The sequence below is a fragment of the Lutra lutra genome, chromosome 16 (assembly GCF_902655055.1).
Source record: "Lutra lutra chromosome 16, mLutLut1.2, whole genome shotgun sequence".
Classification (NCBI taxonomy): Eukaryota; Metazoa; Chordata; class Mammalia; order Carnivora; family Mustelidae; genus Lutra; species Lutra lutra.
In genome coordinates, this window is record NC_062293.1 from 44,559,389 (window position 1) to 44,580,138 (window position 20,750).

Sequence of the window (20,750 nt, forward strand, 5' to 3'; positions counted from 1 at the left end):
AGTTTTCTTTTCATGCTTTTGTTGTCCTTCGCCCAATCCAAGGTCATGAGCTTTAACCCTTATGTTCTAAGAGGTTTATAGTTTCAGCGCTTACATGTAAATAAAGTCTTCAATCGAACACTTGGAGTTAATTTTTGTATATGCAGTAAAGTATGAATTAAGGGCCTACATTCATTCTTTTGTAGGCAGATACCAGTTGTCTTACCACCATTTGTTGAAAAACTGTCAAATGGTCTTGGCACGCTCGTGGGAAATCAGTTGACCATACGTGGACGTGTTCATATCTGGCATCTCAAATCTACTCCATGGGTCTGTAGACGTGGCAAGCCACCTGTAGCTCTGAGCGTTTACTATCTCTGTCCATCTGCTCTCGGCCGTCCTGAGGCTCCTGCAGGACACGTTACCAGGACATCCTCTGAACACCTTCTCCCAGGTGGCCCCTAGACTTAAGCACTGCCCACATCTGTCATGGTGGCCACTGGGAGGGCCCAATGTGACCAGCCCCGGAAGCCCATGAGTGCTGTAGAAGCGTGCTTTCCCTCCCTCTCCCTGCACACATCTCCCAGTGCAGGGTGAGAGGTCCCAGAGCAAGGCCTGTTTGTGCCAAAGCCCAGCTTCTGATTGGGTGGATGGCCTTGGTGTGGGCCAGGTAGGAGGGACCGTAGGGTGGGAAGTGGCTCTTGGGATGGAGAAGGGAGTGGGGCCTGCAGGAGGGAAGCATTCCTGGCACTAGAGGCATCTTCACCAGGACAACAGCCTTGGGAGGGAAAACCCGGCATCCATGGGTAGGCACTGGGAGGCTAGAAAGGGCCATTAGTGTTGCCAAGCTCTGGTCCTAACATGGCTTTTTTCCCTGTTTCTTGAGAGAGAGAGAGTGTGTGTGAGTGTATGTGTGTGTGTGTCTGTGTGTGTGTGTGTGTAGGAATGGGAATGTGTGACTTGATCCCTCTCCTTTCCAAGTTCTTATTCCATGAGGCTGGGGGTGCTTTAAGAGGTCAGATGGCTCTTGGCCAGAATGTCCCCTGTGTAGGGTTGTTGCCTCACACTGACTCCAGCCAGTGAATGAGACTTTTGTGGAGTGGGATCAGGAGCTGGGAGGCTGGGGATCGGTGGCATCATGGGGACATGTTGGTTGCGGGGGAATTCCAGGCTTAGGGGTACTTTTGTGCAACACAGGTAGAGAACACAATGGAGCAGGGAACTGTAAAGCATCACTTGTTGAATTCTGTGTTGCTGGGTTGCCTGTGGGCTGAGGAAAGCGGGGGGTGGGGATGCTTTCCCTGGTGGGGTGCTGGCTCAGAAGGTAGGGAAGGGGCTGCATGGTGATGGAGAGGCCCTTGGTGCTGTCTGTCGCCCCTCCTCCAGATCTCCTAAGGCCTTAGAGATGAACCTTCTAGAATTGGCAGCCACTGAGATGACACCGTATTTGTTAGGCGTTAGGTGTACGAGAGGGGACTCTATGGCTTGCTTCAGGGCCCACCTCCCTTATTTCCAGTCCTTGGACAGAACTGGGGGAAGAACAGAGTTTTCTGTAGGGCATGTGCTCACCTCCTTCCTCTGCGTTTGTCTGCCACCCCCCCCCCCAACTCTCCCTCCTCCAAGTGGGAACAGAGCTGGATGAGCCCAGTCGGAGCTGCTCACTGCCTGAGAATTGCATCAGCCCCGCCTGGCAGGCTAGAGCGGGAGCCTGTTTCTATGGTGACTACCAGGCTTCAAACCAGTGAAGAGGACAAGTTAGTTGCTGGGTGTGGTCTTCTCGCCTTGCAATGCCGTCATGTGACAGGCACGGTCCACGGGTCTGTACTTCTCTTCCAAGGGGAGATGTGTCGTCGGCCTAGGTGGCCAGGATGGGGCAGCTGCTCCAAAAGCCGTGCAGGCACTGACCAGGTCTGGTGTGTGTGACCGGAAGAGGCCAGCAGCTCCCTTAGCCCTTCTGCCTCATTCTGGAAACATTGGGTGATTTGAGCAAGTAAACCAGCTTCTGGGGGAAGGAAGGGATCTAGGATGTAACCTGTCACCCAGTAGAGAGGGCAGCTCTGTATCCCAGCCAATAAAACCGCCCAGGCTGTGTCGTAATTTTTTTTTTTTTTTTTTTTTTTGCTAAACCACCTGCCAGAGTTCATCTTGCTAAGGGTAATAGATGGCTTGGCCAAACCAGCACAGTACCTTGGTTCAGAATCTCTTCTCTCACATTTTGCCTGTAGTGGGAAGGGAGAGGGAATGTCCACATTCTAGCCACATCAAGAACCTGATCTGTGCCAGGCACTGCATTAAATATTGCCTCATTTTATCGTCCTCTTACGACTTACTGTAGTAGGTCATGCTGTCCCCATTTTGCAGAGGGGCGGTCTCAGGGACCCAGAGAGTTTCAGGTGATTTGCCCAAAGAGTTAAACCTCGTCTTTGGGCTTTGTGTCCAGTGTTCTTTTAGATTCCAGAACCCACTAGAATCAGGAGTTTTTAGGATGTCTAGTAATGACACACACGGTCCATTTCTTGGTGGGGAAACCGCGGCAGCCTCTCTGCAGAGAAAAACATCTGTTCTGTGTGGGGCATGGTTGACTGGAGTTGTTTCTGGCTTCTGAACAGGACAAATGAGAGATGCAGGTGTTGCCTGTGGACAGAGGAGAAGAACCCAGGAAGCAGTGAGGTCATACCAGGGGAGGGCACTGACAAAGCCCAGACTGGGTTCATTGACGGGTCTTGGGATTTCTGGCTGGGACCCTGTAGGGGTAAAGACTGTCAGATGAATTCTCAGCAGAGAGGGGTCTGGTGACCTGGTCCAGGGGAAGACCAAGAACCAGGAGTAAGTACTTGGGTGGTACTAGGACTCTTCTAAGTGTACTTTAGATGTAGTTACTCAATTCATCCTCACAGAAGCCCTGGAAGTTTGGATGCTATTATTCTATTCTGAACCTGAAACAGACAGAGAGATGTTAAGTGACTTGCCCAAGGTCACACAGCTGGTAAGAGGTAGAGCTGGAACTAAAGCCCAGAAGTCTAGCTCCAGAACACCTGGAAAGATGATAGGGAGTTAGCTTGTGTGGCCCACCATGGGGAGGGCGTGTGTACATGTATGCATGTGTGTGCACACACCCCAATATAACGGCAGTGGGAGGAAAGGCTCCGGACTGCACTTCTGAGCTTCTGTGTGTTGATGGCTACAGCCTGTACATTTGCAGGAGCCCAGGGAGAGCTGTACCAGTGTGCGCGAGGGCCCCTTACTTCTTCCCTTCCTGCCTTTGTGGTTCCCAGGAGGCTGGGACCTCTCATGCCACCACTCGTGTAGCGCTCTGGAACATTCTGCTGCACACCGTGCACCTGGATTGCTTGTCTGATCCTGTTGAAGGGCCCCGGCTCCCAGGAACGAGCTTGGATCTAGGGCTGAGTGTGGACAGTGGTCCCAGGAGGAGCAGGCAGTGACCTCTAAGTGTCTTTCCAAGGGCCAGGATTTGGGGGATAAATAATAATAATAATATCATCAATAATAACAACCCTAACATTACTTACTTCATGCCAGGCACTGTTCTTAGGCCTTTACTTGAGCTAACTAATTCATTTAACTGTCAGAGAGCTCTGTGAAATAGTGGTATTATTATTATCGTCATTTTATAAAGGAGGACACTCAAGCACAGAGAGGTTAAGCAAGTTGCCCAAGTTCACACAGCTAACACCTGAGATTTGAATTTAGATAGTGTAACTCCAGAGTCAGTGCTATAAAAGCACTGTGGGCTACTATGCCCTTTCCTGGCTCCCATAGGAAGCCTCCAGACCCTATACCCCTTCTCTTAACCTCAATTCAGAATCTTGCTCTCATTTTCCTAGGAGACTGAGATGTGTCCACTTGCCTGCCTGGAGGTCCTGTGTATGAGATGTGGCCTCTGACAGCAACCAAGCCCTGGTGTTTGTGGGTATTGTGCCCCTTCTCTCCTCTCAGGCTCACATGCCCAGATGTGGAAGGGACATTTCCAGGAGCACTCCTGGGATCAGAGGTAACTGATCTTGGCTGTTCCTGCTCTGGCCCTGTCCCACCAGTCTGCCTGCACTCAGACGATCCAGTGTAAACCCTGTGGGCCCTGGCACCTGTCTCTCTTGGCTTGTCCTCTCTGGCCTGTGGTCTGCAGCCACATTTGTTATGAGAGCCAAGTTGAAACATCTCTTTTTCCTTTCCCTCCCCGATCTCATGTCAGCCCCTGGGCCATGTCTGGTCCTGAGCTTGATTCTCAGAGGAGACTTCCTTATTGCGGAAGGTGAGGCTGGCGTCTCTCGAAGCCAGGTGGGAGGATGGAACCCTGTGAACTCGAGTGAAGGACTTGGGAGGTGGCAGAGGGGTGGGGGCATAGCCAGGGGAAGTGGTGACCTGGGGAGGAGTTGTATTTCCAGCTGTGACCCCAGGTCATTCTGTGTGTTCTCTAGGTCATCGCTAGGGCCTGCTGAACACGGTAATGGGTGCCCAGGTGCTGCCTGATGGGACAGGGAGTATTGAATTGGAGTCGACAGATGTCTAGGGCAGAGCTAGGCTTGTCTGGTGCCAGGAAGTTGGCAGCAAAACAGAGATGAACTGTGGACGTGGAACCTGCCTGTGTAACTCCAAAAGTGACTCCAAAGCCCTCTTTGAAAATTAAGTGGACTCCAGGCCTAGTTTGGTCCCCATGCCCCCTGCTAATTCTCACCAAAGAGTTTTTGTCTCCAGTTCTGCTCCTTCTGCTCCTTCCTGTCTGCTTTTTTAAAAGTATGTTTTATTCTATTTTTAAGTTGTGACAAAATACATAAAACAAAATTTACCATCGTAATCATTTTTAAGTATGCGGCTTGGAGGCTTTAAGTACACTCGCACTGCTGTGCAGCCGTCCCTGCCATCCATCCCCAGAACACTTGTCATCTGCAGAATCGAAACTCTGTGCCCTTTAAACACCAACTCCCCCTTCTCCCCGACCCAGCCCCTGGCAACCATCTGTCCACTTCCTGCCTCTGTGAATTTGACTATGCTAAGTACCTCATGTAAGTGGACTCATAGAGTATTTGTCTTTTTGTGGCTGGCTTATTTCACTCAGCATCATGTCCTCAAGATTCATTCATGTTGTTTCTTCAACCTTTTGACTCTGGGTATTGCCTTGTCTCCTTTTGGGCTTACTTCACACATCAGCAATAGGCCATCCTTGGGGCTTGCTTGATCAGGGATGGGCTCGCTGACTTGGTCCTGGGAGAGTGGGTGGGTCACCCATTCCGTGGGAAGGCTTGGCCCTCTGGTGCTGGCTTCTACCATTGATGCTCCTGGAACCAACCCACTTGCCTGAAGCCATTCCAGATTTCCTTCCCCTCTGCCCTCCATAGAAGGTGCTGGGTTCCTGGTTCTCTCCTGAATAGGAGGAGGGTGGCTGTGGTTCACCATGAGCCTGGCATGGGTTGTGTTAGGGGAAAGGGATTGTTGGGCACTGGGGCATGCATGTGGAGCTTCTTTGAGACTGGGGCCAGCCGGCCAACGTTACATGGAGTAGTTGGAGGTCTTATTAGGGTCAGTGGGTTATACAGCAGACCCAATTCGGTCCCTGGAATCCCCACGACTTAACACAAGCGCCGTTCACTGCTTGCTCACACCAGTGCTTCGCTGGTCAGACGGGGCCTCTGCTCCACATGGTTGCCCAGGGACCCAGCAGACGGAGGCTGCCCCTTCTAAACCTGTGGCCTCCAAGGTCACCGCGGCAGGAGGAGGGGAATGGAGGATTTTGCATGATGGGTGACCAGAGCAGAGAGTCAGAAGGCAGCAGGGCCTTGATGGGGATATGTGTCTGTACCTGTGTGTGCATGTGTGTGCCTGTGCGTGCCTCTGTGTGTGTGTGGGCAAAGAGCAGAAACAAGCTGGCTGGCCGAACCGCAGTGCCCTTCCCCGGCTCAGCCCTCACCTGGCTTGGTAGAGCTCCAGAGGAGGGGTGATTCGGTGGGTCAGAAAGAGGCCATTGACCTCGGGAGGTCCTCTCATCTCCTCTCAGTGGATGACCACAGGAAGTTGGAACAGGAAAACCACCAATGCTCTGGACCTGAGGGGGCAGACAGAAAAGGGCATGAATTTTGAGGCACACTCAAAATAATAGAACAAGAATAGAATGATTTTTAAGGTCGAGGGAAGGTCTGTGGAGAGCCAGCAGCTCGAGCTGAATGCCTTCTGGCAGCAGTGGACAGAGATGTGGGGTGTTTCTGTGGAGGTACGTGTGAAGGCGTGCAAGCGTGTGCAAGCTGGGAATATCTCGGCTGACTTCTGCAGAGAAGGGTGGGAGCCGGGGGCCACGCGGCCCTGGGATGGAAGGGAACCTGTGGTGTGGAGGGCGGCACTCATGGATTGTGATCCCGGCCGCCACCAAAGTACAGGTTTGCTCTTGGAGTCTTACTGAGCTCTCTGGACCTTATGTTATTTATCTGTCTCCTGAACTGTCCCTTCCTACTTCTCAGCACTAGATTGAGAGTCATTTAATTTCTCATAAATACGCTAGAGACTCATGAAACCATATATGGGACAGGGGTCTCTGAGGAGGCCATCCCTGGCGGGTGATAAGTGGGACTGGATTTGAAAGTCATTGTCAGTAATGGTCCTTTGATTTTCCCTCTTCACTGCCTCCTGTCCATCCCCCCTTCTGCCTCTTTGGGGCCAAGTAGCATTTGCCACCAGCATGCGGGCAGAGGGGAGGAAGAGCAGAGCCTTAGATCAGTCCAGGATCATTATTTGTCATCAATCCATGGCAGTTCAGAGGGGAAACTAGAGACAAGTTAAAGCTGTTAACTCTAACAAGGGTTAGAATTCCTGAAGGATTTGTCTCAGGGACCTCCTACCCCCCCACCCCCCCTCTGACCCTAAATAATTGAATTGGTTGTTAGGGGAGGGGTTTCAGTGAATGGGATCTGCCTGTTGCCAGTTACCCAGAATCTGCTTGGTGAATGCGCTCCAGACTCCTGCCACCTAGTGGAGGGAGCTGGAATAGACCAAAGGCCAAATGAATGGGAATTTGACTTTGTAGAGGAATGTTTTTCGTCTGATTGATTGAATGCCGTGCGGTTTGTGAAATACTTTTCTTGTTTGGCCTCTGACAATGCTCTTAGGAGCAGCCACATGGAATGCACAGGGCGGCCGTGTCATCCCATTTCACAACGAGAACGTGGAGGCTCGGAAAGAATGAGCAACTTGCTGCAAGTCTGGAAGAGCTGGGCCCGGAACCCAGATTTGTCTGACTTCTGGTCCCAGGCTTGACTCATTGTAAGCCACCGACTAGTAGTAGCAGGAATGGGGGGGGCACCCAGTCCTGCTTGGAGTCCATTCCTTTACTACATCTGGCACATAATAACGCAGGAGATGTTTGTTGAATGACTGTGGCTCATTTACACAGAAAGGTTTCCTCCATGATGGCAAAACCATCTAACCGTTCTGCACCAGCATTCCTGTATGTTCAGTGGGCATATAACTGCTTTTTCTATAGAGCAATTAGAAATCCTAGGCCCTTGTGCCTGAGACTTGGTCCAAAGTCTTTAATCTGTGGGTCAGTTTATTATTAGCCAGATAGCCCTGGATAAGACTCAGAACCTCTTGAACCTCAGCTTTCCCCTATGTAAAATGGGGGGGTAATATCCACGCTGACAACACCCGCGTATTGTGAGAGCTTGGCTGCAGGGTTGCTCTGTATGCTCTAAAACACGGTACAGATAATAGCGTTTCTCTTCGATCTCTCTGAGCCTGGACACTGCTGAAACTACCCTCTCTTCTCTGCCCAGGGCTGTCGGTGGGCCCCTGCCCCCTCACCTGCCACTGAACCCCACGACCTAGGATTCCTTTGTCCCAGGCTTTGGGGCCCTGGCTTCTCCAGGCGGGCCCTGTCTCTGCCTCCCTCCCCCAGGGAGCCTGGAGGTAGAGGGTCTGATTGAATCTCCGTGGTAACCAGAGAGGCCCAGCCGCACCCGCACGGGGACAGGGAGTCTATTCCTAGCAGCAAGGCCGAGCCAGAACCGAGTGCTCCAACTCCAGCTCTCCCAAGGCACATCCAGGAACCAGCTGTCCCATCACCTCTGCCCTTTGCTGGGTTAGTGACCTCTGTGAAGTCCTCTGCGTGAGGAGCTGTGGTCCAGGTGGCTGCTGCGGGCTATGAGTGAATGAGACAGGGGCTGCCCCCTCCAGCCTGCAACCGGTGTACAATCCCTTTATGCCCTCCTCCTCCTCCTCTTCCCAGGTAGACCTCCCAGTCCTTCATGACTTAATTCAAACCCCACCTCTTTCAAGTACCCTTTCCTACCCTTCTCATACCACGTGGCTGATGGCTTCCCAGGGCTGTTTCAGAGTTCGGTTTCTTTCGGTACAGGGTCCTTGTCTTAATCGGGTGGTTCTCAGCCTTACAATATGTTAGAATCACCTGGGGAGCTTATGACAGCCCTGATGCCCAGCCTCCCACCTCCCCACACCCAATTCAGTATGGATCTCTGGAGCAGGAGCCAGAGAGCAGTTTCCAAACTTTCCAGGGGATGCCAGTGTGCAGGGAAGTTTGGAACTGATGTCTTAAAGTTGAAGATTTGAACTGTTCAGATGGCCTGTGAGGCCTTGCTCGAAGCCGACCCTCCAGAAATAGGCTGTTGGAGGAAAAATTGGGCTGGCCCATGGGAGCCTAGCCCAGGGTCTGTTTCCAAAGCCCTCCTTCTGTTTTTTGTTTTTTGGTGTTTTTTGGGGCAAGGACGAGGAGATCCCTGAGGGCACTCACCACACAAGAAGAGGACCAAGGTGGTAAGGACAGTTACTGGTTATTTAGCATTTGTGCTAGGCCCGGTGCCTTACAGTAATATATCTTCTCATTGGGACCCCACGGAAAACTCATGAGGTATAGACATTACGAGTTTTCCCTATTTATAGGTGAGGAAACCGAGGCTCTGGAAGGTTAAGTAGCTTGCCTAAGATCACATGGCTATTAAGCGGTAATACTGGGATTATAACCAGAATCTGACTTAAAGCTCAGGCCCTGGACCACTGTACTATCCCAGCTCCCCAGCCTCCCCCCTGTCGGATTTGAACAGGAGCTACAGAGAAGGAGGCGTCTAGAAAGAGGTTGGTACGGGGGTGCCTCACCTTAGTGCCATGCTACCACTGAGGGACTTCCGGGGGTATCTCCTGGATGCACTGGGGTCACGGGGCCCTGAAGGTGTCCAGCCTGCTTTCCTCCTCCCTCAGCTGACCTCTCCTGATGCCTGTTCTCTCCAGACACTGTCCGGGTTCTTTAACCTAATTATGTTATTCAGTGTCGGCTTACAACCAGCTTGTGACATGGGCATTGTCATCTATCCCCGTTGTTATCTCAAAGATGAGGAATGAAACACAGTCCTTCTGGTTCTGTGGCAGCCCCTCTCTGGCATGGGCAAGGAGACCCTAGACTTCGCATTGGCCTTGGGGTCTGCGATTCCCCCATGTTGGGGGGGAGGCCGAGTTTCATAGCCCTGCGTGCCTGAGAATGTGGGGAAGACCCACAGCTTAGTTGGAAGAGGAATCTGGGGGAGTTAGAGGATCTTGGGGGGAAGTGAGCAGATCTGTGCGTCTCCTGGGGAGGGGCTCACACTGTGTCCAACAGGGTCCCTGCAGGCCTCAGCCCAGCACCTGGCATCTGAGGGAGGTCTGAGCAGGGAGCAGAATCATTTTCTGGGAGTTAGTGACCGGATGCCATCCGTGCAAGAGAGCCCCGGGACCTTAGCTTCTCCCCGCCAGTCTGTTCTGGGTAGTGGCCCAAACAGAAGGATGCAGTTCTTAACCCCATTCTTTGCAGCTCTTTTTCCCTCACTGGGAGCAGCTTCTTCCTTCTCTCCCTGTCTCGCTTCCCATCAAGGGATGCTCAGACCCTCCTCCAAATGGGTCTCTTCCCTCACCAGAGTTTGGCATCCATTTTTTCTTTCTCTGTGGGCCCTGACAGCAACCCACGCTCATCATCTTTTCTCGCCGTTTGGACCCACAGGTTCTTCGAGTGGCCAAGGAGAGGTTGGAAAGATCCCCCCAAACTGCCCTCAGCCTCTGTTTTGGAGGTTGGTTGTGGCTGTGTCCATCACAGGTGCTGGGCACCAGCCTCAGGGGAAGGTTGTAAACAGCTAGACACCTGTGTGCCTTCAGCCGCAGGGTAACCGTTCCTGCCTGCCTGCGCCAACCAGAGCTTGGGATGGTAGAAATGAAGGCTGGTCTTTGGGTTTGAACCTACCCCCGACAGGCTAGCTCTCCACGTTGCCCCAAAAGGAGCACGTCTGAGGTCTCTGTGGTCTGTCACCAGTTGGCTCCCGTCCTGCCGTCTGGCCCAGGCTCTGTTACATATTTGGAACAGGTAACCCTATATTCACATGCGTTCCCAATCTAGATGACTCCTAGGAGCTCTGGGAGGTAAGGGGGAGTCCCAAGATTCTGCCTGCCTTGTAACGCAAGACAGGAACACAGGCATTGGGCAGAATTATGTAAAGTTAGCGATATATGGCAATTATATGGCTGGCAAGACCCCACGTTAGGGAATGGTCCCACTGGGTCCTGCCTAACTCTTAGCTTGGTTCATGAGGCCCTTGGTGTGCTGGTCTGTGCCCACTTCTCCTATATTATCTGCCTCCCCACTCTCTTGCTCACTCAGTGTTCTAGCCGTGCTAGGCTATTTATAGTCCCCTTGAGGGGCCCTGCTGTTTTACATTTTGTGCCTTTGCCAAGCCTCTTCTCGTTGCCTAGAACTCTGCTCCTATCCCCATCCGCCTGGCAAGCACCCACGCATCCTTCAAGATTCAATTAATAATATTAATAATAGCCACTAAGATTGATAGGGTGCTTACTACGTGCTAAGTGCTTCGTGTGCGTTATTCCAGATAATCCTCAAAGCAGCCCTGGGCACTTGGCCCCTTAGTCATCCTCTTTCACATTCACTGGGTTAACCAATATCTGTTCAGAGGTGGCTGCCCTGCCAGGCACTCTTCGGAGCACAGAGAGATTAGGAAGTGACGGAGCCTGGATTGGAGCCTTAGCTGAGGGACCTCAGGGTCTCGCTCGGAGCCACAGTAATAAACCATCTCCCTGTGAGTACCACCCAACCCTTCCAGCCCGTCCCTCACGCACACTGTTGCCTCCTCCCTCCTCTCTGCCTCACTGGTGAGGTCCTTCTGTCATGGCACTGAGGATATCCTCTTGCCCACCAGACAACCTTCCTCTGCTGGGCTGTGAGGGCGTCACTCAGGAATGTGTTTAAGTGGCAGAAAACCCAACACTTAGGTGCTTATGTTTTTCCCTTCAGTAAAAAATGAGATGGGCTCTTCCTGTTGCAGGTCAGTCGCTTTTCAGCATCAAGGGAATGTCCGTGTTCTTTCTTGGTCGTTTCCTCAGGCAGCAATATGGCCACTGTAGCTCCAGTCATCACACTTGAGTTCAAGGCAAGAAGTCCCTTTTTAATCATCAAAGCAGGGGCATTGCCAGAGGCTCCATCATGCTGTACTTGGGTCTCATGGGCCAGTGGCCACTCCTAGTTGTGAGAGTCAGAAAAAGCGAGCATCTTGCCTGGGACTGGGTCCTTTGTCCCCTCATATAAAACCAGGGTAGATAAGCAGGGATGAAGGAAAGATCGATGTTGGGTAGGAGACAAGCAGTATGTGCCAGCGTCCTAGAGAGCAGAGACCATGTATTAATTTCTCCCAAAATCTTAGAACCTGAATGCTTTATGATTATTTTTGTGCTGCTGCCTTGCATTTATTCTGTGCACATACACTTTTATTTTTTCAAACATAGTATCATACTGTACATACTATTATTTCCTTTTTCAGTTCATGATATACACCATCCATATAGTTTTAATGGCTACATACTAGTCCATCTTGGGGAAATACTATACTTTACTCAATGAATTCTGTATAATCATTCAGTTTGTTTTTAATATTTCATAATCATAGATAGCCCTGTGATTAATAACCTTGTAGCCTTATTTTTAGATGCACTTCTTTTCTGTTAAGATTCCATTTATTTATTTGAGGGAGAGACAGCACAGAGGGAGAGTAAGAGGGAGAAGCAGACTCCCTGCTGAGCAGAAAGCCCCAACACAGGGCTTGATCCCAGAACCCTGAGATCATGACCTGAGCTGAAGGCAGATGCTTGACCGACTGAGCCACCCAGGTGCCGGTAGGTACATTTCTAATTATCTCTTAGGACATAGTCTTGTCTTATGCTGGGTTAAAAGCTGGGCAAACTATTAAAGCTTTCAAAACCAGTTACCAAACTGACTTCAGACAAGTTGTGTCATATCCTCCAGGAGTTGTTGTTTGTTTGTTTGTTTTTTTTAAGGTTTTATTTTAAGTAATCTCTACACCCAACATGGGGCTCAAACTCACAATCCTGAGATCAAGAGTTGCATGCTTTACTGACTGAGCCAGCCGGGTCTCCCCATAGCCTCCAAGAGTTTCTGAGGTTGCCTGTTCCCTGACAACTTTGGGTATTTTATTTTTTTTTTTTAAAGATTTTATTTATTTATTTGACAGAGAGAGAGATCACAAGTAGGCAGAGAGGCAGGCAGAGAGAGAGGAGGAAGCAGGCCCCCCGCTGAGCAGAGAGCCCGATGCGATGCGGGGCTCCATCCCAAGACCCTGGGATCATGACCTGAGCCGAAGACAGAGGCTTTAACCCACTGAGCCATACCAGGCGCCCCTGGGTATTTTTTTTTAAAACCTTGCAGATTTGTTAGAAGAAATTGCAAATATATATATATATGCATTTTCTTTGATTACATTTTAAATGGATATATACATTGAGCATTTGTAGTTCCCCATTTAATTTTCTCTTCACTTTTCTGACATTTAGAAAGTTAAAGTATTCACCTTTTCCTCATTTTGCAGAAGTTTGCAAAAGTGCTCTATGTATTCAGGAGATGAGGAATTTCCTGGGAGAAGGGGGCAGCAGAGATGGATTCAAGGCTAAATAGGATTTCATGGGGTGGACAAGGGGTGAGGAGGGTGTTCTAGGTCTAGGAACAGCATGTGCAAAGAAAGGTCCAGAGGGGGAAAACAGTGTCGCGTGTCTGGGGACTGTATTAATTTCATAGGGGTGCCATAAAAAAAGTTACCACAAATTCAATGGCTTAAAACAACAGAAATTTATTTTCTTCCAGTCTGGAGACCAGAATCCCAAATCAAGGTATTGGCAGGGCAGTGTTCCTTACTGAGATTATAGGGAGAGAATTCTTGCTTGCTTCTTCCAGTCTCTTCCAATCTCTCTTCATAGAGCCTTCTGTGCATCTGTGTCCTCTCTCCTTCTGTCTCCCGTAAGGATACATCGTCGTCAGACTTAGGACCCAGTCAGTTATGTTCAAGTTAATGACATCTACAAATACCCTCTTTCCAAATAAGGTCACATAAGGGACTGAGGTTAAGACCTGAACGTTTGTATCTATATTTGGGGGCTACTATAGAACCCACTGCAGGGACCTGGAAGATGTCTGATATTACTCAGCAGCAGAGGATGACCTGTAAAGGCAGATTCAGCTGCTGACCATAAAGGGACTTGAGCTGGCGTGTTTGGAATTTACCCTTGAAGTGAATGGCGAACTGTTGAATTTCTAACAGGGGAGAAACACAGTCAGATTTTCAGTCTGGCTCATGGGAAGTTAGTGTTGGATTTGTCCTTGTAAGAGCTGGTGAAAATGGGGAAGAAGTTGGGGAGTGGAGAAAAGTTCAGGATGTAGAAGATGAAGACCAGGGATCCAAAATGACTCCTGGGTTTCCTACTTGAGCAATCTAGCATATTAACTTCAGGAAAAGGGTGGATTGAGGTCCCTGAGGATGCAGGTATCCAGGAACCAATCAGAGAGATGGGTCTACGGCTTAGACCTCTCCCTGGCACATAAATAAAATTTGGGAAAGGGAGCAAAGCAGGGGTGACAGAAGCTTGGAGAGCACCAATTTTTCCCCATCATTTTATTACAAAAATTTTCAAACATACATAAATGCATAAAGAATTGTACAGCGAGGAGTACCTGGCTAGCTCAGTCAGTAGAGCATGTGAATCTTAATCTCAGGGTTGTGAGTTCCTGAGTTCATGACATGGAGTTGGGTGTGGAGCCTACTTTATTTTATTTTATTTTTTTAAAGATTTTATTTATTTATTTATTTATTTATTTGACAGAGAGAGAGATCACAAGGAGGCAGAGAGGCAGGCAGAGAGAGTGAAGGAAGTAGGCTCCCTGCTGAGCAGAGAACCTGATGGGGGGCTCGATCCCAGGACTCTGAGATCTCGACCTGAGCTGAAGGCAGAGACTTTAACCCACTGAGCCACCCAGGTGCCCCTGGAGCCTACTTTAAATTAAAAAAAAAAAAGAAAGAAAAAAGAATTTTACAGTGGATACCCATGTACCCACCATCTAGAGTCTATAATTATCTGTGTTTTTTGGATGTTTTCTGTTTTCTATACTTGCTTTATCGTACATCTCTCCATTTGTTTTTTTTTTCTTTTTTTTTAAAGATTCTATTTATTTGACAGAGAGAGATCACAAGTGGGCAGAGAGGCAGGCAGAGAGAGAGAGAGAGGAGGAAGCAGGCTCCCTGCAGAGCAGAGAGCCCCATGTGGGACTCGATCCCAGGACCCTGAGATCATGACCTGAGCTGAAGGCAGAGGCTTAAGCACTGAGCCACCCAGGTGCCCCCATCTCTCCATTTCTTTGAGCATCATCAACCCATCTTGTTTTTTATGTGTTTCAGATAGTAGCACACTTCACTTCAACACTTAAGCATGAATATCATTAACCAGAGTTCAGTGTTTAGTAAAATGCACAAATCCTAAGTATATTTCACAAAGGTGATGAATGCATCCACCTATGTACCCCAAATCTCTCTCAAGGTACAGAACATTTCTTTCTTTCTTTCTTTCTTTCTTTTTTTTTTAAGATTTATTTATTTATTTTAGAGAGAGAGACTGCACACGCAAGAGGGGGAGAGACGGAGAAGGAGAGGGTCCCCAAGCAGGCTCCCCGGTGAGCACAGAGCCTGATGCAGGGCTCGATCCCATGACTCTGAGATCATGGCCTGAGCTGAAATCAAGAGTCAGATGCTTAACCAACTGAGCCACCCAGGCATCCCAGGATATAGAACATTTCTATCTCCCAGTAAGTTCCCTGTGCCCCTTACAGTCAACTGCTGTCTCTACCCCAACCCCAGAGGTAACCACTGTTTTCCTTTTTCTTTTCTTTTCTTCTTTTTTTTTTTTAAAGATTTTATATATTTATTTGACAGAGGGTGAACACAAGCAGGAGGAGCAGGAGCACCAGGCTGAGGGAGAGGGAGAAGCAGGCTCGCCACCGTGCAGGGAACCCAATGTGGGGCTCGATCCCAGAACCCTGGGATCATGACCTGGGCTGAAGGCAGAAGCTTAATGACTGAGCCACCCAGGTGTCCCCCTTTTTTTATTTTCGACCATAGGGTAGTTTGGTCTGTTCTAGAACTTAACGTAAATGGAGCCATACAGGATATGCTCCTTGGTGTCTGACGTCTTTCACTTGGCACAATGCCTGTAAGAGTTATTTCTGTTGTTGCGTGTATCCATTGTTTGTCCCTTTTTATTGGTGAGCAGTATTCTGTTGTAAGGATACTTAAAGAATACCTATTTTTAAGGGGTGGGAAAAGACTTAGAGACCAAGGAGACTTAGAAGGAACAGTGAAGGCAGTAGGAAAAGCACCTAGGAAGAATGTCAAGGAAAGTCATCTCAATCAGTTACAATTAAGTTTGAGTACCTATAACATAAAAGCTAAATAATAGAAGCTCAAGTCACATGAGCATTTTTCTCTCTCATGTAAAAGAAGTCTGAGGGCGCCTGGGTAGCTCAGTTTGTTAAGCATCTGCCTTTGGCTCAGGTCATGATCCTGGGGTCCTGAGATGGAGTCCTGTGGCAGGCTCCCTGCTTAGTGGAGAGTCTGCTTCTCCCTCTCCCTCTGCTCTTCCACCCCTCCCCCACTCATACACAAGAGTGTGCGCGTGCTCTCTCTGTGAAATAAATAAAATCTAATAAAAAAAGAAGAAGAAGAAGTCTGGCGGTAGACAGCCCTGGAGAGGTATGGCATTTCATTGTGCCATCAGCAGCCTGGGTTCCTAGCTTTCTGCTCGGCTAGCTTCAGTGAAGGCTTCTATCCTCCGTGTCACCTCATGGTTTAATATGGCTGCTGGAGCTCCAGCCATCCCATCTGCTTTCCAAACTTTGGCAACAGAAGGAGGAATCATGGGGGCAGGGCAAGGAGTGGCGTGCTTTCCAGCTAAACCAATCATTTTTAACAGCCTTCCTTCAAGTTTCATATATATCCACTTAACATTGGCTGGAACTTAATCACGTGGCCCACACCACTAGGGAAAGTGGTCTTTTAGTTAGCCACTGGGCACAGTGCCACTGCGAATATAATGATATTTCTGTTACTAGGAGGGGAAACGGATATTGGCTGTTAGCAGCCTCCTCTGCCCTCTCTCTTTGAGACCTGGTGGCCAAGCCTTTGTATCCGCAGCTTCTCATAAACTGAAGCCTGTGTTCAGTAAATTTCCATCCTCCTGGGTCCCCAGGGCACCTTCTTTCTCTGAGGGTTGGTTTCTCTGTCTTTTCTGTACCTTTTCCTGGTAAAGGTCCTCCTGGGTCTCTGATGGACTTCCTGGGCTGTCAGTGTTTGACAGGTGGTGGAACGAAAGGGAAAGTATTTAAGAACATTTGCAGAGAGCTCTATATGTGCACTTTCCTCCACTCCTGGGCCTCTCCCACTGCTGTGGCCGGCACCCCTCCCTCCTGGTCTTTGGTCAGCGTCCCCTGATCAGGAGAGCTGTGGAAGTCGACTTCTCTGGAAGTTAGAAACTCAAAGGGAAAAGGGTGGCATTTGGAGACATACCTGGGTTCAGAACCTTTCTCGGCAGATCTTCCTGAGACTCACTGATAAACTGGGGATAGTAGCAACAGCCTTCCAGATGTAGCTAGATTGAGAGGAGTGGGAGATGCAGGCCTATGGCTGGTCCTCTGATGAGGAGGAATTGGAGCTTACCCAGATCTGGGCCCATGACCTCTGGGAATATAGGTCAGTGTACAGGAAAGTCAGCATGGCCCGCTGGAATCTGAGCTTTTGGCCAGCTCAGGGTTCACTGTACCGCACACCCCTGGCCTTGACTCCAGGCACTCACAGGGCAGCCTGGAGCCCCCTGGAGGAGAGATGGAGGTTAACAGGATGTCTCATTCCCTCCTTGTGTTTCTCAAAGTGAGGAGACCTCACCAGACGGTGCCCTCCCTTCTCCGACAATGCCAGACTTGGGCCGACTGGATGCTGTGGCTTCTTTGCCTTCCCTCTACCCCCCCTCAGAAATAGCAGAGTCGGCTCACCCCCTACCAGCCTCATGCATTGGCCCTGCGTTCTCCAGCCAGCGGGCCCTATCTCTGTGTACGTGGCTTACACACATTTCCGTGGCTGGATCCTGTGGTTCTTCACATGCATGCCTGTTCTGGGGGAAAAAAAATAATAGCTTACATCCTCTGACAGCTTAATGGGCCGTCAGCACGGGGACTGGAGAGAAAGTCAGAGGGAGCAGGTGCAGCGAGCCTGGGGGAAGCTCTTGGCTGCCAAAGGGCCAGATTGGACTGAGTACAGCCATGGCCAGACGCCCTGGTGACCTGTTGACACCATTCTCAGGCTGCTGGCTGCCCAGGGGCTGGTATGTTGTGACAGAAGGGGAGGAGCCAGGGCCCCATGGAGAATTTGGCTCAAACCTGAGACCTGAGTGGGACAGTGCATTCCTCCGCTCATTCATTCCCTCCACACACGTTTCCCGAGATCCTGCTGCATGTGGGCCTGTGGGTTCTGGGCACACACAGTGATGACCGAGACACCCAGTTCCTGTCCCAGGGGCACAGAGACGACTGGGCAAGAGCAACCAAGCCGCTAAAAGTCCATATTGCTGTTGTTTTGAGCAGAGACGCCAGGGAAGACATCCAGGAAGAAGCTCCGTCTGAGCAGATGATGGGACGAGGCCCAGACAGGGTGAGGGGCGGCGAGAGGGTCACTCATGCCACTGCAGGAGAGACCCCTGTGGTGGAGCTCTGGGGGCCTTTCTGCGGGGCTGTGCCCCCATGGGCTCAGCCTGCCGTCCCCGGGAGGGCTCCGCAGCCTGGTCGGGTAAATGGCAGCTCGACTTCCCTGCAGCCTTTTCTTCCCTCTTCTCCAAAGGGAGCCTCCATTGAAATTATAGAAATAAGTGCCAGCTTTTGAGTCTGCCATTAAACCACATCCCTGCCAGGCCTTGGAGCCACCTTCTCGCCCACACTCGGCCAGCCCTGAGCTCCATCTCGCGCCGGGGGCCTTGTTCGGAGGAGGGAGGGCTCCCCGGGGGCAGTGCCTCAGCCCTCCACCCCGAAAGCTGCTCTGCGCCCCATGCCAGGGATGGGCTCGGTGTACAAATGGTACCCAAGGAGGAGGGGCTCAGGAAGTGACATCGCTCGGCCCGCCCAACCTCCTTAGTCCCTATAAAAAGCAAAATGGTGACTCAGAGAGGAGAGTTGGAAGCATCCTGCCTCCTGCTCCCACTGTGAATTTTTAGACTTGGAATGAGGCAGGAGGCAAAGGAAACAGCGGCTCGAAATCCGCGGCTGACATGCTATTAAGCAGGTGGCAACAGTAGAGCCGCTCCTCCCCGACTCCCAGCAGCCCTGGAGCTGCAGCCGCGGGGCCTGCTGGCGCTCCCCAGCCTCTCACGAGGCCCAGGCCCCCCGCGCAGCCCCCGCCTGGGCCAGGCCGTGCATGCTGCGGCGGGGGGCATGGCAGCCGGGGGTCGCCGTCGGCGCCCACTGCGCTACCAGTCCCTGGCGGCCCTCGTGGAGGACTCTCAGTGGCCTTTCTTGTTCCTTGTCTCAGACTTCAGCTACGGGGCCGACGACTACGACGGAGAGGGGAATGAGGAGCAGAAGGGGCCCCCGGAGGGCTCGGAGACCATGCCGTACATCGACGAGTCGCCCACCATGTCACCCCAGCTCAGTGCCCGTGGCCAGGGCGGCGGGGATGGCATCTCCCCCACCCCACCTGAGGGGCTGGCACCTGGGGTAGGTACACCTGCTTTTCCTTTGGGGTTGGAGAAGATGGGGGAGTTCTAGGGGAGGGGGGCCAGGCAGGCCTGGGGGTCACGGGCCAGGCTCTGCTTGCAATGCTACTGCGGGGAGCAGGGCTGGGGAAACATGGACCTGGATGTTCTTGGTGCCCTCGTCTTCTCATTCTGGTGCTGGGCCCCTTGCAGATGAGGCTCCCCGCCCCCACCCCCACCTGCTGCTCTCTCTGCCACCCCTGCTTCTTCTACCAGCCATCTGCTTCCCTGGATACCCTCACTTCCTCTCTCAGCTTTCTTTACCAGCCCCTCTCGAGCAGGATGGGGTCTGGGGGAGGGAACCAGCTCTTCTCTCCGGGCCCGGCCGGGCAGGGGCTGCACACGTGACCCGTGGGCTGTAGACGTCCAGATGCCGGCCCAGCAAAGCAAGGCTGGTCTCTGTGCTCTCTGCGGGGTGGAGTGAGCTGCTCAGGCAGCGTTCCCCGAAGATCAAGGGCCCTCTTCTGCCCACCTCTGGAAGGGAATGAGTCCTAATGGTGTCCCCCTCCCCTCTTATCGACTGACGGGAGCTCTGCTCCAAAGAGAAGCATTTTACAAGGAATATTAAGTACGTGCTTTGAGACAGGCTAAGAGGTTTGCAATCCTTGTAATTAATGCTGCTTCTGGCTGCAGGGCCCGGTTCTGTCTGCACCCAGCTTGTACAGGGGCATCTAAGCGAGCGAGACAGAGGGGTTCCTGGGGACTGTTTTTCTGGAGTTGGGGAGCATCAAAGCCATTCCTCCATGTGGGGGAGGGGGCGAGGCGTGGAGGGCCCAGTCCTGCTCAGTAGAGGGCTTACCCAGGTATGTTTTGGGAAGGGGGCCCTTTCTTGCATCCCTCCTGAGGAGCAGTCACTGAGGTATCCGGGAGTACTTGTTCCCACCCTAAAGGGCCCAGGAAGCCCCACTCCAGCAGGCTGCTGGGACTGCCGTCTCCGGAGAGCCCCTGCTTCTTTGCCCCCCAGCCTCCTCGGCCACCCTCCGCCCATCCACAGAGCTCTCACCCCCTCTTTGCACACCGGGGTGGCTGTTATAGCCTTTGGCAACAAGGGCCTTGGCAACCAGCTTCCCACTTGGGGGAAGCCACACTGTTGCCGTGGCAACAGAGGCCGAGGCTGAGCTTAGTGGCTGCCAGGCGGTGCAAGTTTGGAAAGATGGTGGGGGCAGGTGGGAGGTGGGGGGGCTGGGTGAGGTTCAGGACCCCCCGCAGCCGGCATTCTGGGCTGTTGTCCTGTCATCCCTAAGGAAGGTGAGAGACCACCATCTTGGACAGGCAGGGGAGGGTTTTTCTACTGATAAAGGAAGGAGTACTCTGGGACCTGAACTGAGGCCAGCCAGGGGAAACAAGGAGAAAACCCTTGCCTCCCATCTCTGCCTTCGGGTCTCTGACCTAATAGAGCTCAGAGGACCCCTGGAGGACTCAGCTGTTATCCTCACTAGGAGCAGGTGCAGGAAGATTCATGGGAGGACCCAACCCAGGGCCAGGAATGCTGGCTGAGAGCTGAGAACGTGTAGCTAAGTAGAGCTGCTCGCTGGCAAGAAAAGTGCCTTTGCCATCTTCTTCTCCCCTCTCGGCCTTCCTTCTTGCTCCCTGTCCCGGCTCCTTCCCTCATCAAATGACCACCTTGCTTGTGGAAGAGCCGGTCCATTTTT

The 20,750-nt window shown here is 51.5% G+C and overlaps 1 protein-coding gene across 4 annotated transcripts in view; it reads left to right on the plus strand.

The window, feature by feature from the left end:
• Positions 1-20,750, plus strand: part of ABR (ABR activator of RhoGEF and GTPase) — a 179,336-nt gene that overhangs the window by 65,698 nt on the left and 92,888 nt on the right. For all 4 annotated transcript variants that reach the window (XM_047707797.1, XM_047707796.1, XM_047707795.1 and 1 more), the window contains exon 2: positions 18,876-19,060. In XM_047707797.1, the coding sequence (XP_047563753.1) occupies positions 18,876-19,060 (185 nt within the window). The remainder of the gene's footprint in view (positions 1-18,875; positions 19,061-20,750) is intronic.